Source organism: Aquarana catesbeiana, linkage group LG06 (assembly GCF_042186555.1).
Source record: "Aquarana catesbeiana isolate 2022-GZ linkage group LG06, ASM4218655v1, whole genome shotgun sequence".
NCBI classification, from domain to species: Eukaryota; Metazoa; Chordata; class Amphibia; order Anura; family Ranidae; genus Aquarana; species Aquarana catesbeiana.
In genome coordinates, this window is record NC_133329.1 from 190,844,642 (window position 1) to 190,869,349 (window position 24,708).

Consider the following 24,708-nt stretch of genomic DNA (forward strand, 5'->3'; position numbering starts at 1 on the left):
ACGTGACTGAAGATGCATTCTCCTCTGCCCTGCAGGGCTTAGAAGGAAGATTAGCGGCTTTAATCGCATCCTCCATCCAAGGGGATAGGAAGCGTGCTAGATCCCTCTCTCCCACTCCAAACCCTTTACCAAGGGAACACTGGAGACAAGATGAGGTGTTACTCTCAGACGATCGAGAGGAAAAACAACCTGATTATTCCTCTGCGGAGGAAACAGCTGATATATCCGCTTCACAATCTGAGGTACAAATCCTTATGGAAATGGTTTATTCCAATTTCATGCTACCCCTAACAGAGTTAGCTGAAGGTCCGGTCTCCTCTGGGTTTTTTGAAACCTTTACAACCTTTGCATGCATTTCCGGTCCATGCATTACTAGAAAAGCGTATTTATGCTGAATGAGATCATCCTGATAAGCATTTTCTCCCTCCAAGGAGTTTCTCAGTTCTCTATCCCATGGAGGAAAAATTCACCAAAAAGTAGAATGTTCCAGCAGTTGACGCTGCGATTTCCAGTGTGAATAAAAGTCTAACCTGTCCAGTAGACAATGCACAAATGCTTAAAGATCCAACAGATAAGAAGTTGGCATTCCTGTTAAAATCCTTTTTTTTCCTTTGCAGGGACCGTTACTCAGCCTGCAGTTGCAGCAATAGGCATCTGTCAGTCCTTAAAGGACCAATTCACAGAGGCTCTTAAAGAGCACCCTGCACAACGGGGCCGTGAGTTGGCCGAGTTACCAAAAGCATTATGTTTTACCATAGATGCTATGAAGGATTCTATTCACCAGGCCTTGCGCTTGTGCTAGTACACATGCGCAGGACCCTTTTGGTTAAAAGATTGGTCTGCCGAAACACCTTGCAAAAAGCTTCTGACTAGTTTCCCTTTTCATGGCGAGCAACTATTTGGTGATGATTTGGATAAATACATCCAGACAATTTCTAGTGGAAAGGGTACTCTTTTGCCAGTCAAAAGAAAGTACAGACGTCCTTCCTTTTAAACTGACTTTTTCTCCTGCGCCAGGGGCATCCACCTCTAGGCAGTGGCGACGGCCTCCGCCGTCAGACTCTAGAGGAAAACCTCAGGGTCAAACCCAGGCACAAAAGAAGACCTGGGCCGCAAATCTGCAAAGCAGAATACAAAAACCTCATCGTGAAGAGGCATCCCCCCTCACCAGAGTGGGGGGAAGACTTCTGAAATACTCAGAAGTCTGGCAAAGGGAAATTCAGGACAGATGGGTAATCTCCACGGTGTCTCTAGGATAAAAAAATAGAATTTTGGGAGTTTCCACCGTCTCATTTCCTGAGATCAAACGTTCCCAAAGACCCAGGGAAAAGGCAATCCCTGTTTCAAGCATTAGACCGATTATTGGCTCAGGGGGTGATCCTACAGATCCCCACAGAAGAGCAAGGTTTAGGGTTTTATTCAAGCCTGTTTACCGTACCAAAGCCAAATGGGGATGTCGGACCCATTCTAGATCTAAGGAATCAAAATTAGTTCCTGAAGATCCGCTCCTTTCGATACAGTAGTTTCCATCATACAAGGAAGAGAACTTATGGCATCCATCGACATCAGAGATGCATATCTGCATGTCCCTATATTTCCTGCTCACCAGAAATTTCCGCTGTTCAAAGTAGAACAGCACTTTCAGTTTGTAGCCTTGCCCTTCGGGCTAGCTACAGCACCCCGGGTGTTCACAAAAGTACTAGCCCCACCTCTAGCCAGGCTAAGGGCACAGGGCATAACAGTCTTGGCGTACCTAGATGATCTATTGTTAATAGACCAGTCAGTGGCTCGCTTGGAGCAAAGTGTACGCATTACAACCAGTTACCTGGAAAGTCTGGGTTGGATCTTCAACCTAGAGAAGTCTTCCTTAAAACCGCTAAGAAAGCAGGAGGTACTCCTGGAAGGAGGACGGGTTATATAGGGGAGTCAACTTCCTGTGTTGGGTATACCAGTGTCAACACCTGAAGGTGGCCCATAGCCCATTAAGTAAACACTTAAAGCGGCGTTCCACCCAAATTTTGAACAATATCTGTATGTATTCTCTTCCTTGCCTAGATGCTGACATGCCGTTTAAAAAAATTTAAATCGCCGTAATTACCTTTTATTTTTCTATTCTTTGCACTTCCTGGTTCTCCTCCTGTGGGAGTAGGCGTGTTTTCTAGCCTCTCCCAGACTCCTGGGAGCTAGTCTCAGGCTTCCCAGGATGCCACTGAGCATGTGCGGGAACGAGCGGTGAATGCTGGGAGCACAGCATTCACCACATCCAGGAAATAAATGCTCGTGGGCTTCAAATGCCCACAATGAAGATGGAAACCGCCTGCAGTGAATAATATAAGTTATTATTTCCGACGAAATCTGGCACAGGCGGACATATTACACACAATATGTGAGTATGTAATGCTGAGAAGAAAAGTTTGTGAATGAACTCAAAAAAAAAAAGATAGGTGGACCCCCGCTTTAAGGCTCTGTATCCCATGATGTACTCCAAGAAAAGGATTTTACAGGTAAGCTGTTATAAAAATCCTATTACGCAAGACCAATAAAGTATTTTTAATACAGAAGTGTTGGCTTACTGAAAAGTATGTCCATGTACAGTATAGTATGCAGTCAATATTTCCTTCAGCTCATCTGCATTGTTGGGTCTGGTGTCATCTTCCTCTTGACCAATACCCCACAGATTCTCTATGGGGTTTAGGTCAGGTGAGTTTGCTGGCCAAACAAGCACAGTGAACCCGAATCATTAAACCAGGTGTTTGTACTTTTGGCAGTGTGGGCAGGTGCCATGTGCTGCTGGAAAATGAAATCTCCATAAAGCTGGTCAGCAGAGGGAAGCATGAAGTGCTCTAGAATTTCCTGGTAGAGTGTTGCACTGACTTTGGACTTGATAAAACACAGTGGACATCACTGACTGTGGAAACGTCACACTGGACCTTATGCAACTTGGAATCTGTGCCTCTCCACTCTTCCTCCAGACTCTGGGACCTTGACTCCCAAATGAAATGCATAATTTACTTTCATCTGAAAAAAGGACTTTGGACCACTGAGCAAACAGTCCAGTCCTTTTTCTCCTTAGCCCAGGTAAGACGCTTCTGACGTCTGGTTCAGAAGTGGCTTGATACAAGGAATGCAACGGTTGTAGCCCATGTCCTGGATACGTCTTTGTGTGTGTCGGGGCTCTTGAAGCACTGACACCAGCCATAGCCCACTCCTTGTGAATCTCCCCCAGATTATTGAATGGCCTTTGCTTCACAATCCTCTCAAGGCTGCGGTTATCCCAGTTACTTGTGCACCTTTTTCTACCACACTTTTTCCTTCCACTAAACTTTCCATTATTATGCTTGGATACAGCACTCTGTGAACAGCCAGCTTCTTTAGCAATGACCTTTTGCAACTTGCCCTCTTTGTGGAGGGTGACTATGACTAGCTTCTGGACAACTGTCAAGTCAGCAGTCTTCCCCATGTTTGTGTAACCTGAACCAGGCTGAGACCATTTAAAGGCTCAACAAACCTTTACAGGTGATTTGAATTAGTGTGACACCATGAGTCTACAGTATTGAACTTTTTCACAATAGTCTAAAATTCTGAGATAATAAATTTTGGGTTTTCATTATCTATAAGCCATAATCATCAATTAAAAGGAACTGATTGAAATATATCACTCTGTAATGAATCTATAGAATGAGTTTCACTTTTTGAATTGAATTGCTGAAATTAACTTTTTGATATTTTAATGTTTTGAGATGCACCCGTTTGTGCCTTTACACAAGATTGCACACAATTTTTTTATTCAGGATCTTTGTCAAGATCCTGAGTTTAAATATCAGTAAACTATGATGTCCGCATGCAAGGGGCCTTATAGATATATTTGAGATTAAATGTTTTTTTTTTTTTTTATTGGATTACTTATCCTAAAATACTCAGATTGAAGTACAAAAAAAAATCTGTATGTAAATAACATTATGTAAAACAGTGTTAACGGGTTTGTTTTACCTAATGTTAATTGTATATAGATCTTACAATCACATGACCACTGGAGTCTTGCCCACCCATTTTTAGACAGCAGTGATAAACCCCAGAACAAGGAGGAAACTCTTCATTGTCGGTCAAAATTCCTGAGCCGTCCCACATTCATTTGGAGCATGTGCAGAACAAGTGGCAGCACAGAAGCAAGCAGATCACCCACAATAGTGTTGCCACTCAGAATAGGGAACTGGCAGGATCCCCTCTGCTTTTTACAGCCACAGCACTGCTTAATCTCCCTGGTGGTATTCCCGAGTGTGGCTCGGGGTTGATTTTCAGCGCTAAAAGCGGTAACCCCGAGCCACACTCGGGATTGCATCGCAGGATCCAAGTACAGCTTTTACTTACCTTGTCCCCAGGATCCTGCGATGTCTCCCCGCACTGTGTGCGAGCCGTCCTCCGCTCGATCTATCACGGAGCCGAGCTCCATTCCCTGCGAGCATTACGACGCACGGGGACGGAGAAGGGCGCCAAATTCAAAAAGTAAAACACACATTACACATACAGTACACTGTAATCTTACAGATTACATTACTGTATTTATTTCACATCCCTTTTGTCCCTAGTAGTTTGTCCAGTGTCCTGCATGCAGTTTTATATTATAAATACTGTTCTTTCTGCCTGGAAATTGGAGATTGTCCATAGCAACCAAAACCATCCCTTTACATCAAAAGTGGTTTTAGACCAGCTAGAAAACAGCGGTAATAAATTAGAATCACTTGCAGAATTGAGCGATAGTGATTTGTGGGGAAAGTTTAGGGTTTCATTTTATTTTAACTGAACAAGCTAAAGATATAATCTGTAGCAATTGTACATGGCAACCCATCAGCTTCTGTCTGCTCCAGTTAATTTCCCCTAGTGTGTGTTTGTTTTTGTTTTACAGGGAGCTCACTTTTTTTTGTATTGTTTTCACTTGGTGGCAGTTTCTTTGAAGAAAGCAGGTGGTTTTCTATGTACTGTGGGGTTGATTTACTAAGAGTTGTGGTTGTTCACTTAGCAAAGTGAATGCTGATAAATTTGGTGACACTATGGTCATTTAGAATATTTAATTATACTAGAAAACATACTGTTTTTTTTACTTTTAGCTAGAAAATTATTGGATATTCAAAGTGAACACAGGTTAACATTATTTGTGAAAGTTCACTTTACAACAAACATTTTCTTTGCTAGGTGAACTGCTCATTTAGTGAATAGTCAACCCCTATGCCATTTTAAATGCATTTTATTGTTATTCTTGAAATGTGGAGTTTCTACCCATAGCAACCAGGTATATCTAATAGTCGGAATCTGGTTGTAATAGAGCCTCTACACTTTTCTGTAAGTTTTTGTTTGGTATATCAATGATGTAATTTTTTTCTGAAAACTTTTCACACAGCTAAAAGTAAGCTCTATCACTAATTTTTAGATATGAAGAATGTAAAGAAAAGCTTGTGCCGTTCTTGAAGAAAGTTGGTTTCAATCCTAAAAAAGATATTCACTTTATGCCATGTTCAGGGCTCACTGGCGCCAATTTGAAAGATCCAGTTGATTGCTGTTCGTGGTATACGTAAGTAACAACACTTTTGGGCTTTTTAAACATGGGCATCAGAAATGAGAGAGGGCAGGAATTTTCTTCCTCATTCCCTATGGTCAAAACCATAATTGCCATTCCATTGCATCTAACATACTCAGTTTATTATCCCCAGAGTATTCTGATTTTGTAACGATCAGGGATTTGGATGGAAGTAGATGATTTAGTGGGGGGGGGGGGGGGGTAAATCTTCCTTGGACTGTAGAGGGCTCATCTGCCTATCCATCAAAATGCATGTGCTTCCATTGTGGAAACTGCTCTTAGAAGTTAGGGACTACAGAAAACAGGGTGGCTTTGAAATCTTTGTATTTGTTTGACATACATTGCACTTCCAGTGCTCCTGCTGCAATGACCAGTCATAGGTGGGGGCAGTGGCCACTTGTTTGTAATTGGACTTTAGTCTCAAGTTTTATGATTATAAGGGATTCAGCATTTACTTAAATCTGAAACAGGATCTGGTTGTGGAGTTAGCATTTAGGCCATTATCTTGGTATCCGGAAGCCTTCATCTTCATTATTCTCTTCTTCATCATTATCCTCTTCTTCATCATTATCCTCTTCTTCATCATTATCCTCTTCTTCATCATTATCCTCTTCTTCATCATTATCCTCTTCTTCATCATTATCCTCTTCTTCATCATCTTCTTCATCATCCTCTTCTTCATCATCCTCTTCTTCCTCATCATCCTCTTCATCCTCTTCATCCTTTTCATCCTCATCATCCTCTTCATCCTCATCCTCTTCATCCAATACATGCATTAGTCATATCAGTGTATACAACATTGCAAAGTCAGATTTCCAGTAATACAGGTTGACACGCATTGTATGAATAAACTCAATGAGATACACATCGAGGATGGCGGTATATATAACATAACCTCAAATACATGCGTTTTCCTTTCCTCTTCCCCCGCCCCTGGGGTCAACTACGAAGAAATTATAAGGTGAGTGAACCAGAAAGTCCACCTAAGTTTATAAGTGGGCTTGTTGTCTTTCCTCAACGCACATATGTATCAAATGGTTGATGCCCTAAACTCAGGTAGCCATCTACGGTATTTCCCATAGGGCTTACAATAGCAGCAGTCTATCTCTAACCAGCTGTGCCGGGACCACAGAAGTATTCTCCAACCAGTTATGCCAAATAAGAGCAAACTTCCTAGCCACATTGCGGTGACGATATGCTAGGCGCTCTGAGGAGGATGGTGTTGACATTCTGTATCCATTGAGCTTTGGTAGGCGCTGCATGAGACATCCATAATCTTGCAACCGTCTTCCTGGTTAAATACAACAGTCTTGAAACCATAAGATAAATACCCCTAGGCTACATCTCATCTATTGCCCCCAACAGTCATACCAGTGGGGTTAAGGGAATAGGAAGCTGGGCTACCTCGGAAATGGTTCGGACAACCTCAGTCCAGTATCTCTCTAGCTTGGGGCATCTCCAGGTCATATGAATGAAGTCACATGTATGGACTGTACACTTTGGACACAGAGGGGAGTCTCATCTGCCCCATGCGAACAATTTGTCTGGGGTACGGTAGGACCTATGGAGAATAAAGAGCTGTGAGTTTGAGAGGCAGAAACTGAAATTACTGGGAGGGATTTCAATGCCATATCGCATTGGTCATCATCTATCTCCCGCAACCCATGAGGACCTACTTTTAAGTAAATGGACATTCTGGATGGTTGACATTAGTACAGAATATATGTTAGAGATCAATATCCTGCGGGAAATGGCCTGGAGGAGATCTTGTATCATTGGGGAAGAAGATATGGACAGAGGTGTCACTTGTTCCTGGGCCTGTAGGGCATGCCGAAGCTGGAGATACTGATAGAACTGTCCGTGGGAGAGCATAAATTCATTGTATAATTCAGAGATATGCAATTAGCGGACCTCCAGCTGTTGCAGAACTACAAGTCCCATTATGCCTCTACCTCTGGGTGTCATGCTTGTGGCTGTCAAGAGTCTTACTATGCCTCATGGGACTTGTAGTTCTGCAACAGCTGGAGGTCCGCTAATTGCATAACCCTGGTGTAATTGCTCGAAAGCTTTTAAGGTACCACCAGAATACAGTTGGTGGAGGAACCGTATCCCTTGCCTTTTCCATAGGGAGAACCCCTGTAGTTTATTTAATTCCACAAAGTTAGGGTTATGCCACAGTGAAGTAAACTCCATCGGGACTGATAGGGATAGCGCTTTTTTAGTTTTCCACACTTTCCTAAGCCTATCTGCTGTAGACGAGGAGTGGGGGATGCCCGGGAGATCCAGTTCCAAACGTGAGATAGTCATCAACTCAGGACTAGACCATGATCCCAGCCGAGTCCATGTTGCCCCCTGTCCCCCAGCCCGCAAGCTGTTGCAGCTGGGAAGCCAGAAAAAACATTTTTGAATGAGGGACCACCAGATCGCCCCCCCCCCCCCCCGATCCCTGCCATACTAGAGAGTATTTAGACTTATCCGGGCCTGTTCTCGTCTCCATATCAGATCTCGAAATTGGATGTTAATACGCTTAAACCACCTGTTCGAGATCCACATGGGCAAATTGTGATAGATATATAGGAGCTGTGGAGCCCACACCATCTTTATTAAGTTTACGCACCCCACCGACAACGGCAGTTTACACCAACTATTGCCTTTGATCTTCTGTCTATCCAATAGGGGAGCTAGGTTCTGTGACAGGTATTCTGTTGGGTCTGTGGATACTACTACCCCCAGGTATTTAAAGGCGTCAACTATGGCGATCTGGGATGCCCTGTCTGGGAGGGGTGCTGTCAGCGGGTCCAAGGGCATAAGTACCAATTTGGATCAGTTGATAGTGAATCCCGATTATGGCACCAAAATCTGAAATGAGCCTCATTACGGTGTGCAACGATTCCCCTGTATCTCCCAAGTATAATAATGCGTCATCCGCATAGAGGGATATCTTATCTTCTAAACGGCCCTTGCGGAATCCAATTATACATGGGTGTTTACGAATGAGCATAGCTAGAGGCTCCACTGCCATCGCAAACAGGAGCGGGGACAGCGGACACCCCTGCCATGTGCCTCTATGCAAAGAAAAGGGCATTATTTATTCAGAGTCTAGCGCACGGAGCAGAATAAAGGACTCTAATCCAATTAATAAATTTGTTCCCTATGCCAAATCTAGACAGCAATGTCCAGGAGGTAGGGCCACTCAATACTATCAAATGCTTTTGCTGGGTATAAGGATAATATGGCCCTACCCCCAGGATTAGCCACAGGTATCTTAAGTTGAAAAACAAACGTCTTATATTATCTGCTGTAGATCGGACAGGAATAAAACCCGACTGATCCCGGTGGATCAATCTGCTAATGATTTTAGAAAGTCTATTGGCTGATACACGGGCAATTAGCTTGACATCTGTATTCAAGAGGGATATAGGATGATACAAGTCTGGGATAAGTTTACCCTTCCCTGGCTTGGGAAGCACTACTGTTACAGCCTCCTGCATGGAATTTGGGAGTTTACTTGTATCGGCTGCATCGCAAAGGGCCCGGAGCAGCGGGGGGAGAAGGGTATTCCCATATTTAAGGTACACCTCCGCTGGGAGGCCATCAGAACATGGTGATTTGTGTCTAAGGGCTGTGGCCTTGGCCTCTCAGCTCCTCCAGTGTGATGGGAAAATCCAGAGCTGCCCGCTCCCCCTCAGATAACTGCGGGAAGGTGCAGTCCTGCAACAGGTCTGTCAGAGCATCAGGTGATGCGTCTGTCCTGGAGTTATACAGTTCAGTGTATAATTGCTGAAATATACCTAAAATATCCTCCCTGGTTGTACATATTACCCCGTTTGGAGATGGCAGTAATATTGCTGTCTTCCTGTTGGGCTTTTGGAACCATAGCTAGTAGATGCCCTTCTCCACTTCTTCAAAGTAGTTCTGTTGGAAGAAATATCCTTTTTTCAGCTGCTGACATTACCACAAAATTATACAGAGACTGAGCCTCTACCCAACTAGCATGAGTGACTGGAGAGGGGCCGGTTACATATGCTGCTTCTATACGCTGCAGCTCAGAGCGAACTGTATCTTCCCACTCTCGTGATCTGTGCTTGATGCCCAAAATTTCCCTTATTAGGAGCCCCCTAAGGTATGCCTTCAGGGAATCCCATATTATAGCCTTACTAGAGGAATGTTGGTTAAACTGCAGAAAGTCAGTTGGAGCCATTGATATAGTATCTTGATCTGGAAACAACGTCAACCAAAATGGGTTCACTCACCACAGTGGGTGGAAGGACCTATCTGCTATATCTAAGCATACCCAGAAGGGCGAGTGATCCGAGATCAATCTAGGCTCATAGGCTGAGTCTGTTACATAGGGGAACAGGGCCTGGTTCCTCAATCTCATATCTTTCTTAGATAGACCTCCATGTGAGGTTGAATGGCAGGAGTAGCATTTTACATTAGCATTTCGTGCATGCCACACATTTTTCAGCCCCAACTCACTGACCAGAGTAGCAAATGGGGTTCTACTAGTTGCATGGGGAGCATTACCCGGACGAGCAGCCAGTCTGTCTAACTGTGTGGGTTTAGGACATTATTAAAATCTCCCAGTGCCAGTACAGGGATCCTGGGATGTAATGCCAAAAATTGCACTAGTTTCTTGAGCAGGTCTGGTGAAAAGGGCGGTGGGACATGTATTGCTGCCACAATACATATAAACCTTGCAAATTGCCAAAATAGGAAAATAAAGCGTCCCTCTCTGTCCACCTGCTGCTCAAGACAAACAAAGGGCACATCACGGGATATTAGTACACTGACTCCCCTAGAAAATGAGGGGTGAGTAGCGTGTATATGTGTGGGAAATTTGCGCGATCGCAGCAGGTGTACAGTGTCCGGCCATAAGTGTGTGGAGGCACACTATGTTTTTTGTGTGGATAAAATAGTATAATATGGCCCCACGCTTATTTGCATTACTCATCCCCCTAATATTCCAAGAGCGAAGAACTAAACCTTTAGAGTGCTTTCACACTGAAAGCGCCCGGGCGATGGCGGTAAAGTGGCGCTATTTTTAGCGCCGCTTTACCGGCGATATTCGGCCGCTAGCGGGGCGGTTGTAGCCCCTGCTATCGGCCGAAAAAGGGTTGAATCCGCCCGCAAAATGCTGCTGCAGAAGTGTGATGTTTCTTTAGCTATATCCTTCAGCTTTGCAGGGTACAGCATGAAATATTTCACATCAAGTGCACTTAGCCTTTTTTAATATCCAGGAATTTTGCCCTCTGTCTCTGAATATCAGCCGAGAAATCGGGGATTTTGGTATTATCTACTTTGAGACTCAGCTCTTCTGGCTTGCGATAGAATGGCATCCCTGTCTCTGTAGTTAAGGAGGCGAAATAGAAAGGGTCTAGGTGGGGCTCGCTGCGGTGGCGGTCACGAAGGGACCCTATATGCTCTTTCCACTGCAAACATATTTGAAAAAGCGTCTTTGCCAAATGTGTCAGTCAGCCATGTTTCAATGAAAGCAACAGGCTTCTTGCCCTCAGCTCTTTCTGTGATGCCTACTGCACGCACATTATTGTGACGGAGATGGCTCTCCATAGCATCCAATTGCGCAGCAGATGCCACGGAGTGGACGTACAGTATTTCACATCTCTTTGCCATTCATCCTCCAATGTGCTTACTCTACCCTCCACTGCAGCCGTGTGCTCCCGCAGCTTCTGTATGTCCTGTCTCACCGCAGCGATTTCCATTTTCATGCCCTTTTACTTCCCCTTTAAGATCAGCTATAGAGGTGTTACATGTAGTGCCTGCTGCAAATATGTCTGTGTAGGCTCAGGATTTGTGCCGGGCTCATGTTCAGTCGCTTCTGTATTAGAGCCCTGGGATTGTGTTAAGGGTACTCACATGAGTAGAGGCTTCAGGTGCTGTAAACACACATGGAGTGTCATCCTAGTCTCCCCAATCCTTTGGTGGTTCGGGTTCCTCCAGATCGATCAGTGGGTGTATCGGAGGATTTCTGAGACCCTTAGAGAATAGCCTTTGTGCGGCCTCTTTGGCTGAGCAGGGCGGGAGGCCGACATCTTGTCCCGGGGTGTCCAGCTGGAAGTGCAGGCCCTGTGTCCACTTAGCCATGGCGGATCACGGCAATATAGGTAGCCGGCTGTAGCAGAGAGGGAGGAGAGATGGCTAATGTTGTTCCTGAAATGATGCAGAGCAGGATGCCGAAGATATCGGCAGGATGGTCACCGGCGCTCGCTCAGGTACGTCCTTCTACATCCCTGGCTTGGACACTTCCCTATAGTCTTGCTCTTTAACTGGTTCCCGACCAGCCGCTGCAGTTGTACTGTGGCATGTTGGCTCCCCTGGGTGAGCCGTCGTAGCTGTACGTCAGCCGCTTTAAGGGGTATAGGGGCGCGCACCCGCCACATCACTGAGCCGGTGCGCATGCTCGGTGACCACAATGTCGGCTGGGCACCCATGATTGCTCCTGACAGTGCCAGAATGGGGATGTGTGTGTAATCCCCGTTCTGGCAAGGGAGAGGAGACAGATCGTGTGATCCTAGTATATAGGAACAACGATCGGTCTCCTCCAGGCAGTGCCACCCCCCCCCAACAGTTAGAACACACTGAGGGAACACATTTAACCCCTTCCCTGCCAATGACATTTATACAGTAATCGGCTATTTTTTGCTCTGATCGCTGTATAAATGGCAATGGTGTCAAGTGTCCGATCTGTCCGCAGCAATGTCTCAGTCCCGATTAAAAATTGCAGATCGCCACCATTACTAGTAAAAAAATAAAAATGCCATAAATCTATCCCCTATTTTGTAGACGTGACAACTTTTGCACAAACCAATCTATATGCTTTATTGATTTTTTTTTTTTTTTTTTTTTTTTTTGCCAAAAATATGTAGAATATATATCGGCCTAAACTGAGGAAGAAATTTTATTTTTTTTAATTTTGGGATATTATAGCAAAAAGTAAAAAATATACCTTTTTTTTGTTTTTTGTTTTTGTTTTTTTTTCTTTTTCAAAATTGGCAGCCTCTTGTTTATAGCGCAAGAAATAAAACCGCAGAGATGATCAAATACCACCAAAAGAAAGCTCTATTTGTGGGGAAAAAAAGGACATAAATTTTGTTTGGGTACACGACCACACAATTGTCAGTTAAAGCGACGCACTGTGTAAAATGGAGCAGTCAGGAAGGGGGTAAATTCTTCCGGGGCTGAAGTGGTTAATATGTGAAAATGAACTTGGCTTACAGCATCTGTCTATATTTTCTGCTGCAGACTTTCCAGAATCGAGTTTTTTTTTTTTTTTTTTATAAATCTTTATCAAACAAATTTTACAATAAATAATAAGACATGTTCCATCCAAGACATTAAATGATCTTTTACATAACATTATCCAGATCTTATTGAATCATTACCAACTTAATTCTTGGAAGTAAGTCCTTTACTATAGCCCTCCCCCATACCCCCCCATCACCATTCACTCAAGTACAATCGCACAAAAAAAAAAAAAAAAAAAAGGACCCCCTAAAAAGGGAGAGCAAACCTCTCCCATTATGTTCCATTATATCTCTAGATCGTCTTCAAAGGTCCTAAATTCTTCCCAACTAGCCCAAATTTTTAATATTTGTTCTTTTAGCCCTTTTTCCATCACCATTCTTTCTTCCAGGGCACGCATCTCCGCTATCTCACACTCCCACTCTTCCACTAGAGGCATACTTGTGCTTTTCCATTTTCTTGCTATAATAGTTCGTGCTGCTGTCAAGAAGTATTTCAATAGTCCCTTTTTTTATATTTTTCACTGATCCCGGGATCATAGATAATATTGCAATTTGTATTTCTGGATATAATTCAATTCCGGTCATGGCTCTATAAATCTCGAATATTTTTTGCCAAAAAGGTTGGACTTCTGAGCAATAATACCAAATGTGTGACATTGTGCCCTGGGCCTCCTGACACCTCCAACAAACCTCCTCATTCTTGGGATTTATTTTGTGTAGGTCCACAGGACACCTATACCACCTTGCTAAGATTTTATAGTTTCTTTCCTGGTGGTTAGCAGACATTGAGAGTTTATGGGTTACGGTCATTGCCTTTTCCCATGTTTCCCTGGGGATTTCCATGCCTAGTTCTGTCTCCCATTTCCTGATAAATGGTGCTTCTTGTCCTTTATTCTCCTGAAATTAGGAATTTATATACCTTTGATAGTGTGTGAATAGGTCTCTGTTCTTGTAAGAAATTTTTTTCCCAGGGTTGTTAAAGGTCTATCTATTACGGCCACCTTTGTTAGGGATGAAATATACCGTTGGAGTAGCCCATATTGCATCCATTTTTTCTTATGTTCTCCCCCCATAGCCTCTAATGGGAGGAGTCTATTCTCTTTCAATATTTCCACTATCCTGGTGTCTTCACACCTCCTCCATTTAAGAAATGTTTTAGCTTCGAGTGCCAGTGGGAATTCTGGGTTACTAAATAATGGGGTCATAGGACCTACAAAGGTGGATCCACACTCCTTCTTCTTCTTTATCATGGTGTCCCATACAGAATCGAGTTTTGAAACTTGTATCCAATTCAAGGCAGTGTACTACTGTAGCTTTTTTTTTTTTTTTTTTTTTTTTTTTTGCTGCACTTGAAATCCCATGCGATCAATCTGTTGTGATCTGTTTTTGGGATGTCATTACCTTAACATTGACACCCGCAGCAATTCGCAAGAACGGTGTGCGTTTGTGATGCGCTGTGAGAAACGCACAGGAATCACTGCGAACTGCATCATTGTGAACCAGGACTCAAACATACTAAACTCAAATGTAATGCGATTATCAGTTTGCTTGGATGTTGTGGCTAGTTTTTTTTTCTTTTTTTTCTCTGCCGCCTTATGTTTGATTTTGCTTGCATATGCAATCTGTCCTAGTGACCATGATTTTATTTATGGAACAGCAGAGGCGTCATGTACATGGGACGTTTTTATAGCCTCTCCTGAGTGATTTAACTTGACAGATAGTAACTAATGTTTAAAACGTTTACATGCCGCATTTGTGTTTTTAGAAGCGTTTTTTTCTTTTTTTTTCTTTTTTTTTTTTTCTTTTTCATAATGGCCAAAAATGAAAAACGCCTGTAAACGAAATGCGGCTAAATGCGCGTTGCCGCGTTTTGCCAAGTTTAGAAGCGTTTGGCGCTTGAAATGCCTGTAAATGCAGCTTCTGAACGCATATTTTTGCATTCCAAAAAATTCCTCTAAACTCAACTGCCTAGAAACGACTGTAAATGATCCTGTGTACATGGAAAATGTAAGATAACATAGAGGAGTGTTCAGGGGCAGTTGAAAAAACTCCCAACTGCTCCTAAACGTCCGTTTACCAGTAGCAGTGTACTAGGCTGCTCCCCTGATTAGCTGATAAAACTATTTTAGGTATTAAGTCCAAAGGCAGCTACATTAATGTGAGATCTTTAGGATCCAAAGTTATTATTTGTACTTGCAAAAAATTTGCTTTAAAAAAAAAAAAAATCATAATCAATTAGTTGGTTGAGTGTTTCGATTAATTGGTTAAAAACCTAAAAAGTGTGGTGTGTAATTTAGTTAAAGCGGAGTTCCACTCAAAAGTGGAACTTCCACTTCCGTCTTCGTCCCCCCCTCTGGTGCCACATTCGGAAGAGAAAACATTTTGCAAATTTCTCTTTGTAAATTTTGTCCAAAATTTATACTGCATTTCATTGGTAGAAAAATTAACCAAATCTGTATATTTGGTCTGTGGTCTCTTGGTCTACAAGCTATGGCACCAATAATTGAGAATTGATTACACCTAGTCTACTGATGGCATCTCATTTCTTGAGGCCCTAACATGCTAGTACAGTATAAATACCCGCCCAACCAAAAGACCCCTTTTTGGGATGTAGTCATACCAAAGGGTTTAGTAAGAGGCATGGTGAGTTTTTTTGAAGTTGGAATGGTTGCCTGGGGGCACGCATTGTGGCGATCGTTGTTGCAGGGTGTCAGCCTGACACCGTAACTCCGATCTAAACTCTGACAGAGACTCTTTACCATGTGATCAGCCGTGTCCAATCATGACTGATCAAGATGTAAACAGGACAAGCCGTTTATCGGCTGCTTCTCTGACGGGGGGGTGGGGGGTCTTTTCTGTTTTTCTGTTTATCAGCGCAGCCCCCCCCCCCCAGGGATACCACCAGGGATGGCCACCACTGATGACCGCCAGGTATGGCATCTCTGGTGGCTATTTTCCAAAATTTTCGGTCTTTATTTAGCAAATAACAAAAATCCCAGAGGTGATCAGATACCACTAAAAGCTCTGTGGGAACAAAATGATAAAAATTTTGTTTGGGTACAGTGTAGCATGACCGCACAATTGTCATTTAGACAGCGCCGAAAGCTGAAAATTGGCTAGAGGAGAAGTGCCCTGTATTGAAGTGGTTACGATTTATTTTATGCGCCCCCCCCCCAATAGAATTGTCAGATCACGTTATTTCTAACACACAGCATAGGCATACATGTAATTACACCCCAAAACACATTCTGCTACTTGTCCCAAGTATGGCGATACCACATGTGAGACTTTTCCCACAGCCTGGCCACATAGAGGTGCCAACATGCAGGGAGCACATTTAGGCGTTCTAGGGCCATAAATTGTACATCTAATTTCTCTTCAGTTCATCGAACACAGTGCTCCTTTAATCTTAACTATAGGGTTTTATCGCCTTCTGCAGGAATAGGACTAGGCTGAACAAAAAACATGGCTACGTCCATGGGCCATCCTCACCTGGTATAACCCCCTCTCTGCTATAGATGTTCAGTTTGTTTGTCTAGTCAGGAGAAAAGACTTAGGCTCCCTGCTGATATCTTTTGGTCCTAGCAATTTTTGCTTTTCTCTACTTCCATGCATCTTTTTGCAGTTTTTCTCCTGGAAGATCTACAATCAACTGCCAGGCTGGGCAACTGGCTAGATAATCTAAATCCAGTGGTCCCCCCCCCCCGTCCGCCCAGGGAGCGTGTGCAGACCGCAGCTACGCACTAGGTCGGCCATGACATAACCTCAACAAATGGAGGCTGGCCCGCGACTTAAACGTCTCGCAGAGTCACATACGGCTGCTTCTGGTCCGAGTCACAGCATTCCGCTCTATAAACGGAAAAAGACCGAAAATGTTTTTGTTAGAAAAGTCCAATGAACTCAATTTTAGTCATACATTTAGGCCAAAATGTATTCAGCCACATGTCTTTGCTAAAAAAATATGTCAATAAGCGTATATTTATTTGTTTGCGCAAAAGTTATAACGTCTACAAACTAGGGTACATTTTCTGGAATTTACGCAGCTTTTAGTTTGACTGCCTATCTCATTTCTTGAGGTGCTAAAATGGCAGGGCAGTACAACCCCCCCCCCCCCCCCCCCCAATGACCCCATTTTGGAAAGCAGACACCCTAAAGAAATTGCTAAGAGGCATGTTGAGCCCAATGAATATTTAATTTTTTTGTCCCAAGTGATTGAATAATGACAAAAAAAAAATTTTTTACAAAAAGTCACTAAATGATACATTTTGCTGCTTCTCCTGAGTACAGGGATACCACATATGTGGGCCTTTTTGGGAGCCTAGCCGCGTACGGGGCCCTGAAAACCAAGCACCGCCTTCAGGATTTCTAAGGGCGTAAATGTTTGATTTCACTCCTCACTACCTATCAGTTTCGAAGGCCATAAAATGCCAAGATAGCACAACCCCCCCCCCAAAATGACCCCATTTTGGAAAGTAGACACCCCAAGCTATTTGCTGAGAGGCATGGTGAGTATTTTGCAGCTCTCATTTGTTTTTTAAAATTAAGAAAGAAAAGAAAAATATATATTTTTTCTTTATTCAATTTTCAAAACTTTGTGACAAAAAGCGAGGTCTGCAAAATACTCACCATACCTCTCAGCAAATAGCTTGGGATGTCTACTTTCCAAAATTGGGTCATTTGGGGGCGTTTTGTGCCATCTGGGCATTCCATGGCCTTCGTAACTGTGATAGGCAGTGAGGAGTAAATTAAAAAAAAAATGTACACCCTTAGCCCGAAGGCGGTGCTTGGTTTTCAGGGTCCCGTACACGGCTAGGCTCCCAAAAAGTCTCACATGTGGTATCCCCATACTCAGGAGAAGCAACAGAATGTATTTTGGGGTGTAATTTCACATGTGCCCATGGCACGTTTGAGCAATATATCATTTAGTGACAACTTTGTGCACAAAAAGAGTCTCTTTCCCGCAACTTGTGTCAAAATATAAAATATTCCATGGACTCGACATGCCTCTCAGCAAATAGCTTGGGGTATCTACTTTCCAAAGTGGGGTCATGGGGGGGGGTTGAACTGTCCTGGCATTTTATGCACAACATTTAGAAGCTTATGTCACACATCACCCACTCTTCTAATCACTTGAAGACAAAGCCCTTTCTGGACTTTTTTTTTACGTGGAAAAAAATTTTTTTTTTTTTGTAAGAAAATTACTTACAACCCCCAAACATTATATATTTTTTTTAAAGATTAAAATGGTGGGTGTTTCATTTTTTTTTTTCACACAGTATTTGCGCAGCGATTTTTCAAATGCATTTTTTTGGGAAAAACACAAAATTTTAATGTACTAAAACACACTATATTGCCCAAATGTTTGATGAGATAAAAAAAGATGATCTTAGGCCGAGTACATGGATACCAAACATGACATGCTTTAAAATTGCGCACAAACGTGCAGCAGCGACAAACTACATACATTTTTAAAAGCCCTTACAGGTTACCACTTTAGATTTACAGAGGAGGTCTACTGCTAAAATTACTGCCCTCGACCTGCCCTTTGTGGTGATACCTCACATGCATGGTGCAATTGCTGTTTACATTTGACGCCAGACCGACGCTTGCGTTCACCTTTGCGCGAGAGCAGGGGGGGGACCGGGGTGCTTTTAATAATTTTTTTTTTTTTGCTTTCTTTTCTTTTGAACTATTCCTTTTTTTTTTTTTTCTTATCATTTTTATTGTTATCTCAGGGAATGTAAATATCCCCTATGATAGCAATAGGTAGTGACAGTTACTGTTTTAAATGGGGTCTATTAGACCCTAGATCTCTCCTCTGCTCTAAAAGCATCTGACCACACCAAGATCGGTGTGATAAAATGCTTTCCCAATTTCCCAATGGCACTGTTTACATCCGGCGAAATCTAAGTCATGAAATGCTCGTAGCTTCCAGTTTCTTAGGCTATAGAGATGATTGGAGCCATTATGGTCTCTGATCAGCTCTATGGTCAACTGGCGGAACCACCAGCTGCATTCTCAGGTTCCCTGTTGGGACAGGAAAGCCAGAGAAAACCATGGAAGACGGTGGGAGGAACATTCCCTCCCACTGCTTGTAAAAGCAGTCTAGAGGCTAATTAGCCACTAGGAGTGCTTTTACATGAAAGCTGACCGCTGGCTGAAAAGAAAATGATACAGAGATGACACCTAAACGTAGACATCATTCTGGTATAACCACTCAAAGTCCAGCAACATACCAGTACATTGCTGGTCCTTGTTGGGCATATATTGTAATCTTTTTTTTTTCATGCAGCCTGTGGGCTGAACAAAAAAGAAATTGATCTGTGGGTATGCCCACCATTAGAATACCTCCCTTCATCCACCCACTTCTAATGATGGGCAAACATTCACCATTTTGTTTTTAACTGTGGTGGTAAAATAACCTCCTACAGCGCTGGAGTCGAGGCTTTATGTATCGTGGAAGCAAACGCTGTTGCTGTCAAGATAAATAAATCCGCGCTGCAAAAGAATGGCGTACCTGCTAAGCAAATGATGGTTAACAGTAACATTACAGTATAACAGTAAGTCATACCATACCTGCAAAGCAAATACAAAAAAAAATAGTAAAAAATAAAACATTTTTTAACGCAATCTGTGCCTAAAATATATATATGCCGAAGCATGGGGGCATCCGCCCTAAAAGTTAGGAGCAAATCGCTCCTCCACCCCTGCTGTCCCCATGCTTCGGCAAATATGCTCTTTTTTTAACTGTGGTGGTGAAATTGCCTCCTACAGTGCTGGAGTCACGGCTTTATCTATTGTGGGAGCAAACACTGTTGCTGTCAAGATAAATAAATCCGCGCTGCAGCTGAATGGCGTACCTGCTAAGCAAATGATGGTTAACAATAAAACAAACATTACACTATAACATACCATACCTGCAAAGCAAATACAATAAAACACAGTAAAAATAAAACCAAGAGAGAACGATAGATATAGAACAATAGTGAGCGAACAGAGTGTAAAGTAAAGCGTGAACGTGAGAGAGAACGAGAGAAGAAAAATACAACCACAACTATTTTTGGCTTTTTTATTTTTTATTTTTTTTGTGTTTTTGTGTGTTCAAAGCAAAAGGGGAACAAGGGGGAAAGGGGATATTGGGACTTTATATGAAGCACGTAGTAGCAAACTACGTAATTGCAAGACAACATTGATTGCCAAACATGGTAATGTCTAAACATGATAATATATATGTCACAAGGTAAAATCACCATAAAAATCCAAAATTCACCAAGGCATGATTAAATAAAAACCGTAAGCAAATTGATGCCTGCAAGATCAAGGGCCTCTTACACCCGTAGTAGGGTAGTAGGTAATAACTTGAAAAACTGCTATGTTGGTAAGAACACGGCATATGGTGGCTCTACGCGTTTCGTGGCCTTTAAACCACTCGTCAGGAGCAAAGCGCATGATAATTCTATGATAGAAACATAGTATATAATTGTAGAAAATAAAAAATAAAATGTAAAAAATACACTTGAATTAATGAGAGGCATGACCAGGGGTGGGGTAAGGAAACCCTATACCAAGTATATGCTTGCTTACTCAGGTATGCATGTTGGGATGGTAGGTCGGCGCCACAAGCCGTCCGCAGGCACCCCCCATCGGGAGCTGTGGCAGGCAACCCTGAGGGGACCACACACACGGGCTGCAATCAAGGCAGGCATGGAAAAGCACAAGGCACTCCTGTGGGGAAAAAGGTAGACAATGAAAAACATAAAAAAAAGTTGCAAGAAACTGTGCATGAAGTGAAGGGGTGAATCAAACCCGTGAATGTGAGGAGAAAGATGGTGCAAGGGTGAAAAGTTACCAGGCAAAAATGTGGAGAGCCTGTAAGTGACTAGAGCCTAAGAATGAAACAGGTGGTGGCCCACCAGTGACAGGGAGTGAAGGAGAAGAGCCCAAGGGGGCAGGAGCGCAAAGTGTATAAATACCTGTTGAAAAAAAGGGGGGCGATTGTGAGGAAAGTGAAACCAAAAAACTGTGATGCAGCGTGGAGAGAGCCTTGAGTGCCAAAACCTCCCGGAGAGCCACCCCTATATGCGTCACTCACAGGGCGGCCCACCAACGTCACGCCGTGTGGCTGAAAGGGAGCCCAGCCGCTCCAAGTCTCCAGTAGTGCCCGCAGATCGATAACCAAACCGCATGGACGCAACGGCGGCATAAGACGCCGCACGTCCAGCGTGGGTGTCGTGATGTCGACGCGCAGTGCGATGTATTCGCCCCCCCAGGCATCAATTGACACAATAGAGGGGAGGAGACCCGCAGTGCATGTCACAGCTCCCGGAAGTAGAGATGAATGGACAGGCGGCACGGCAGGCAGCCAGCCCCACAACCCCCCTCAATGCAACATGTCAGAATCATTAGGATTGTAAACGAAATCTATGAATTGGTGATAATGATGGTAATAGGTGGTATGGTGCTATGAAGGAAAAGGATAAAGCAAATAAAATGGGTAAAGCAGGGGAGACTAACCAGGGTCAATAACTGCAGAATGGTGCTAAATTTTAACAATGGAGCAATAGCACGTGCTTCCATCCCTAGTTCATGTAGTGAGTAGGTAGAGGTAAGTTGGGACTTTAACGAAGCCATGGCCTGGTAAGGCAGCGTATTTCCATTCCAGGGAACTTTAATGAAACTAAGACCTGGTAAGGTCAAGTGTTTCAATCCCTAATCAATTCAAAGCAAAAGGGGAACAAGGGGGAAAGGGGATATTGGGACTTTATATGAAGCACATAGTAGCAAACGAGTGAATTGGTGAATAGATAGGGATTTTTATTTATTACAATGATAACATAACATAAAATGTGAGTAACATAGTAAGCAGAGTAATTGCAAGACACCTGGGATGTAAGAGGCCCTTGGTCTTGCAGGCATCAATTTGCTTACGGTTTTTATTTAATCATGCCTTGGTGAATTTTGAATTTTTATGGTGATTTTTACCTTGTGACATATATGTTATGTTTAGACATTACCATGTTTGGTAATCAATGTTGTCTTGCAATTACGCTGCTTACTATGTTACTAGCATTTTATGTTAGGGATTTTTATTGATTACAATGATCTATTCACCAATTCAGTCGTTTGCTACTACGTGCTTCATATAAAGTCCCAATATCCCCTTTCCCCCTTGTTCCCCTTTTGCTTTGAATTAGGGATTGAAACACTTGACATTACCAGGTCTTAGTTTCATTAATGTCCCCTGGGATGGAAATACACGGCCTTACCAGGCTACGGTTTAGTTAAAGTCCCAACTTACCTTACGTGTTTTTGTGTGTGTTTTTTTTTTGTTTTTGTTTTTTTCACTTTGATAAAAACTGTAAAAAAAAAAAAAAGCTATAATCTGAACTTTGCAGATTAGGGTCTCTCAAAATTTTTACATCTTTTGAGACCCTGTGTATGTGTGCCTATGACTGTGTGGTGCTGTACCCTACGCTAATACTCAACTAGTGTGTGATAGCGTTCAGAACAGTCACCAATGCAAAGACCAGGTTGATCAGGACAGGAGGGACAATAAAAGCGGGTGTCACGCCTAAATCTGCACTTTCTACAGACACGACATCTTCTTTGGGGTGTTCTTTGGGTAGGGACACCAGAGAGGAGATGCGGAAAATGCCTCTCATGCAGCCGGCTTACTGCATTTGCGTTGGGAAGTTGGGCCAGAGCACCGTCTGGAAACAGAAGGGCTCTGATCTCTTCCTGGAATTTAAGGAAGGATCCAGTTCATCCTGAAGCTCTGTATAGCATGAGCATTCAACAAAGCCAATTGAAATAAGTCTATAGACACTTTTTTATACCAGCGTCTGGCCTTACGGGCAATTGGGTACGGCGCCAACAACTGGTCGTTGAGGTCCACCCCTCCCACATTGAGGTTATATTCGTGGACACAGAGGGGTTTCTCCACAACACCAGTCACCATAGTTATTTGGACAGTCGTGTCTGCGTGAAGGGAGGAAAGAACAAAAACATTCTTGTTATCCCTCCACTTCACTGCGACCAAATTATTACATCTCAAGCAGACTCTCTCCCCCAGCCTAAGATGGGAATCTACAAGCCGCTGGGGTAAGTTGCGATTTCATCGCACAGTGCCACACGCGCCAATTTGATGATCAAACAGGTGACTAAAAAGTGGCACGCTTGTGTAATAATTGTCCACATACAAGTGGTACCCCTTTCCGAATAAGGGTGACACCAAGTCCCACACAATCTTACCAGCGCTCCCTATGTAGTCAGGGCAGTTCTCCGGCTCTACTGAACTCTCTCTTCCCTCGTAAACCATAAAACTACATGTATAGCCTGTGGCCCTGTCGCAGAGCTTATACATCTTGACCCTGTATCTGACACACTTGCTGGGAAGATACTGTTTGAATGACAAGCGGCCAGAAAACTTAATCAGGGACTCATCAACGCAGACAACTTGATGGGGAGTAAACAAGGTTGCAAAACGTTGGTTGAAGTGGTTTATGAGGGGCCGAATTTTGTAGAGCCGATCAAATTCAGGGTCACACCGAGGACGACAGAGTTCATTGTTGTTGAAATGCATGAACCGCAGGATCTGCTCGTATTGTGTCCTGGTCATGGAGGCAGAGAACAGGGGCATATGGTGAATTGGGTCAGTGGACCAATATGACCGCAACTCACTCTTTTTAGTTATGCCCATGAGGAGGGATAGGCCCAGGAAGGTCTTAAATTCGGAGACCGTAATTGGTCCCCAATCTCTGGCAAGGGTCAGCTGGGGATTAGCGGCGATTAATTGACCAGCATATAAATTGCTTTGGTCCACAATAGATCTATAGAAATCTTCGGTGAAAAACAGCGAATAAAAATCAAGTGATGTAAAATCAACTGTTTCCACCTGAATTCTGGGTTGGCCAGTGAATGGGGGAAGTACGGGTGCTGCAGAGGTGGTGGGTTCCCAATTAGGATTGGCGAATGCAGCAGCAAGGGCACTATGGGCTCGAGGGGCCTGTCTTTGTCTTCTTGGTGGCAGCGGGACACTACTCGTGCTTGCCACCTCACCAGCTTGAGCTGCACTTATGGGACTCGCCAGGTCACCAAGTGTTACTGCAGTGCTGGATGTACGACCAGGATGTACTAGGCCGCTGGTGCTTGCCAGTTCACCAGAAGGAATAGCGGCGCTACGAGGGACCTGCGGTTCTTGCACCTCAATGACAGCAGAAGAAGATAGGGGTCTGGTACGCCTGACTTTGGCAGGGACCACAACTCCATCGTCAGAGCTATCTGTCAGGGTGCTGCTGTCGTCTACAGGATCGTATTCTGAGCATTAATCTGACAGATGAGTGACTTCCTCTTCAGTATCTGTCATGCTCAGAAATGTGTAGGCCTCTTCACTACTGTACCTTCGATTTTGCCATTTTGGGCTCTAAATTTACTGGTACAGTAGTGAGACTCACAGGTAAAAAAGCTCCTGACTGTTAGCGACTGATTCAAACGCTACCAAAAAAACCGTTAGCGTTTGCAGGGATCAAGCCTGACTCTGCGAATGCTGCAGTTATGTGTGTTGTGTTTTGTAAGTGACAGTGATCGATTAATACTGCACTTGGCTGGGCGGAGGGGCTAAACGCAGGTGCTAGGTATCTGGGCTGATCCCGCTAACACTGCATTTTTGGGAACCCTAAACTGCTGGGGACACTAGTATAGATCAGATATTGATCCGTTCAGACACTATACTACTAAGGGAGGCGTGTGGTGCATGCGTGGGTGTTGGCAGTACTGGCACTGATCTAACACTGCCTGGGGCGATGCAGACCCTATGTGACAATAAAACCTAACTTTGACCACCCGCCGGGTGATCAGGGGGTTAAACCTTTA

The 24,708-nt window shown here is 43.5% G+C and overlaps 1 protein-coding gene across 4 annotated transcripts in view; it reads left to right on the forward strand.

The window, feature by feature from the left end:
* The window catches only part of GSPT1 (G1 to S phase transition 1), a 455,031-nt gene that overhangs the window by 334,861 nt on the left and 95,462 nt on the right, over window positions 1-24,708 (forward strand). For 3 of the 4 annotated variants that reach the window (XM_073591175.1, XM_073591172.1, XM_073591173.1), the window contains one exon: window positions 5,426-5,566. The exons of the other annotated variant lie outside the window; for it this stretch is intronic. In XM_073591175.1, coding sequence (XP_073447276.1) covers window positions 5,426-5,566 — 141 coding nt within the window. The remainder of the gene's footprint in view (window positions 1-5,425; window positions 5,567-24,708) is intronic. 4 annotated transcript variants of the gene reach the window in all.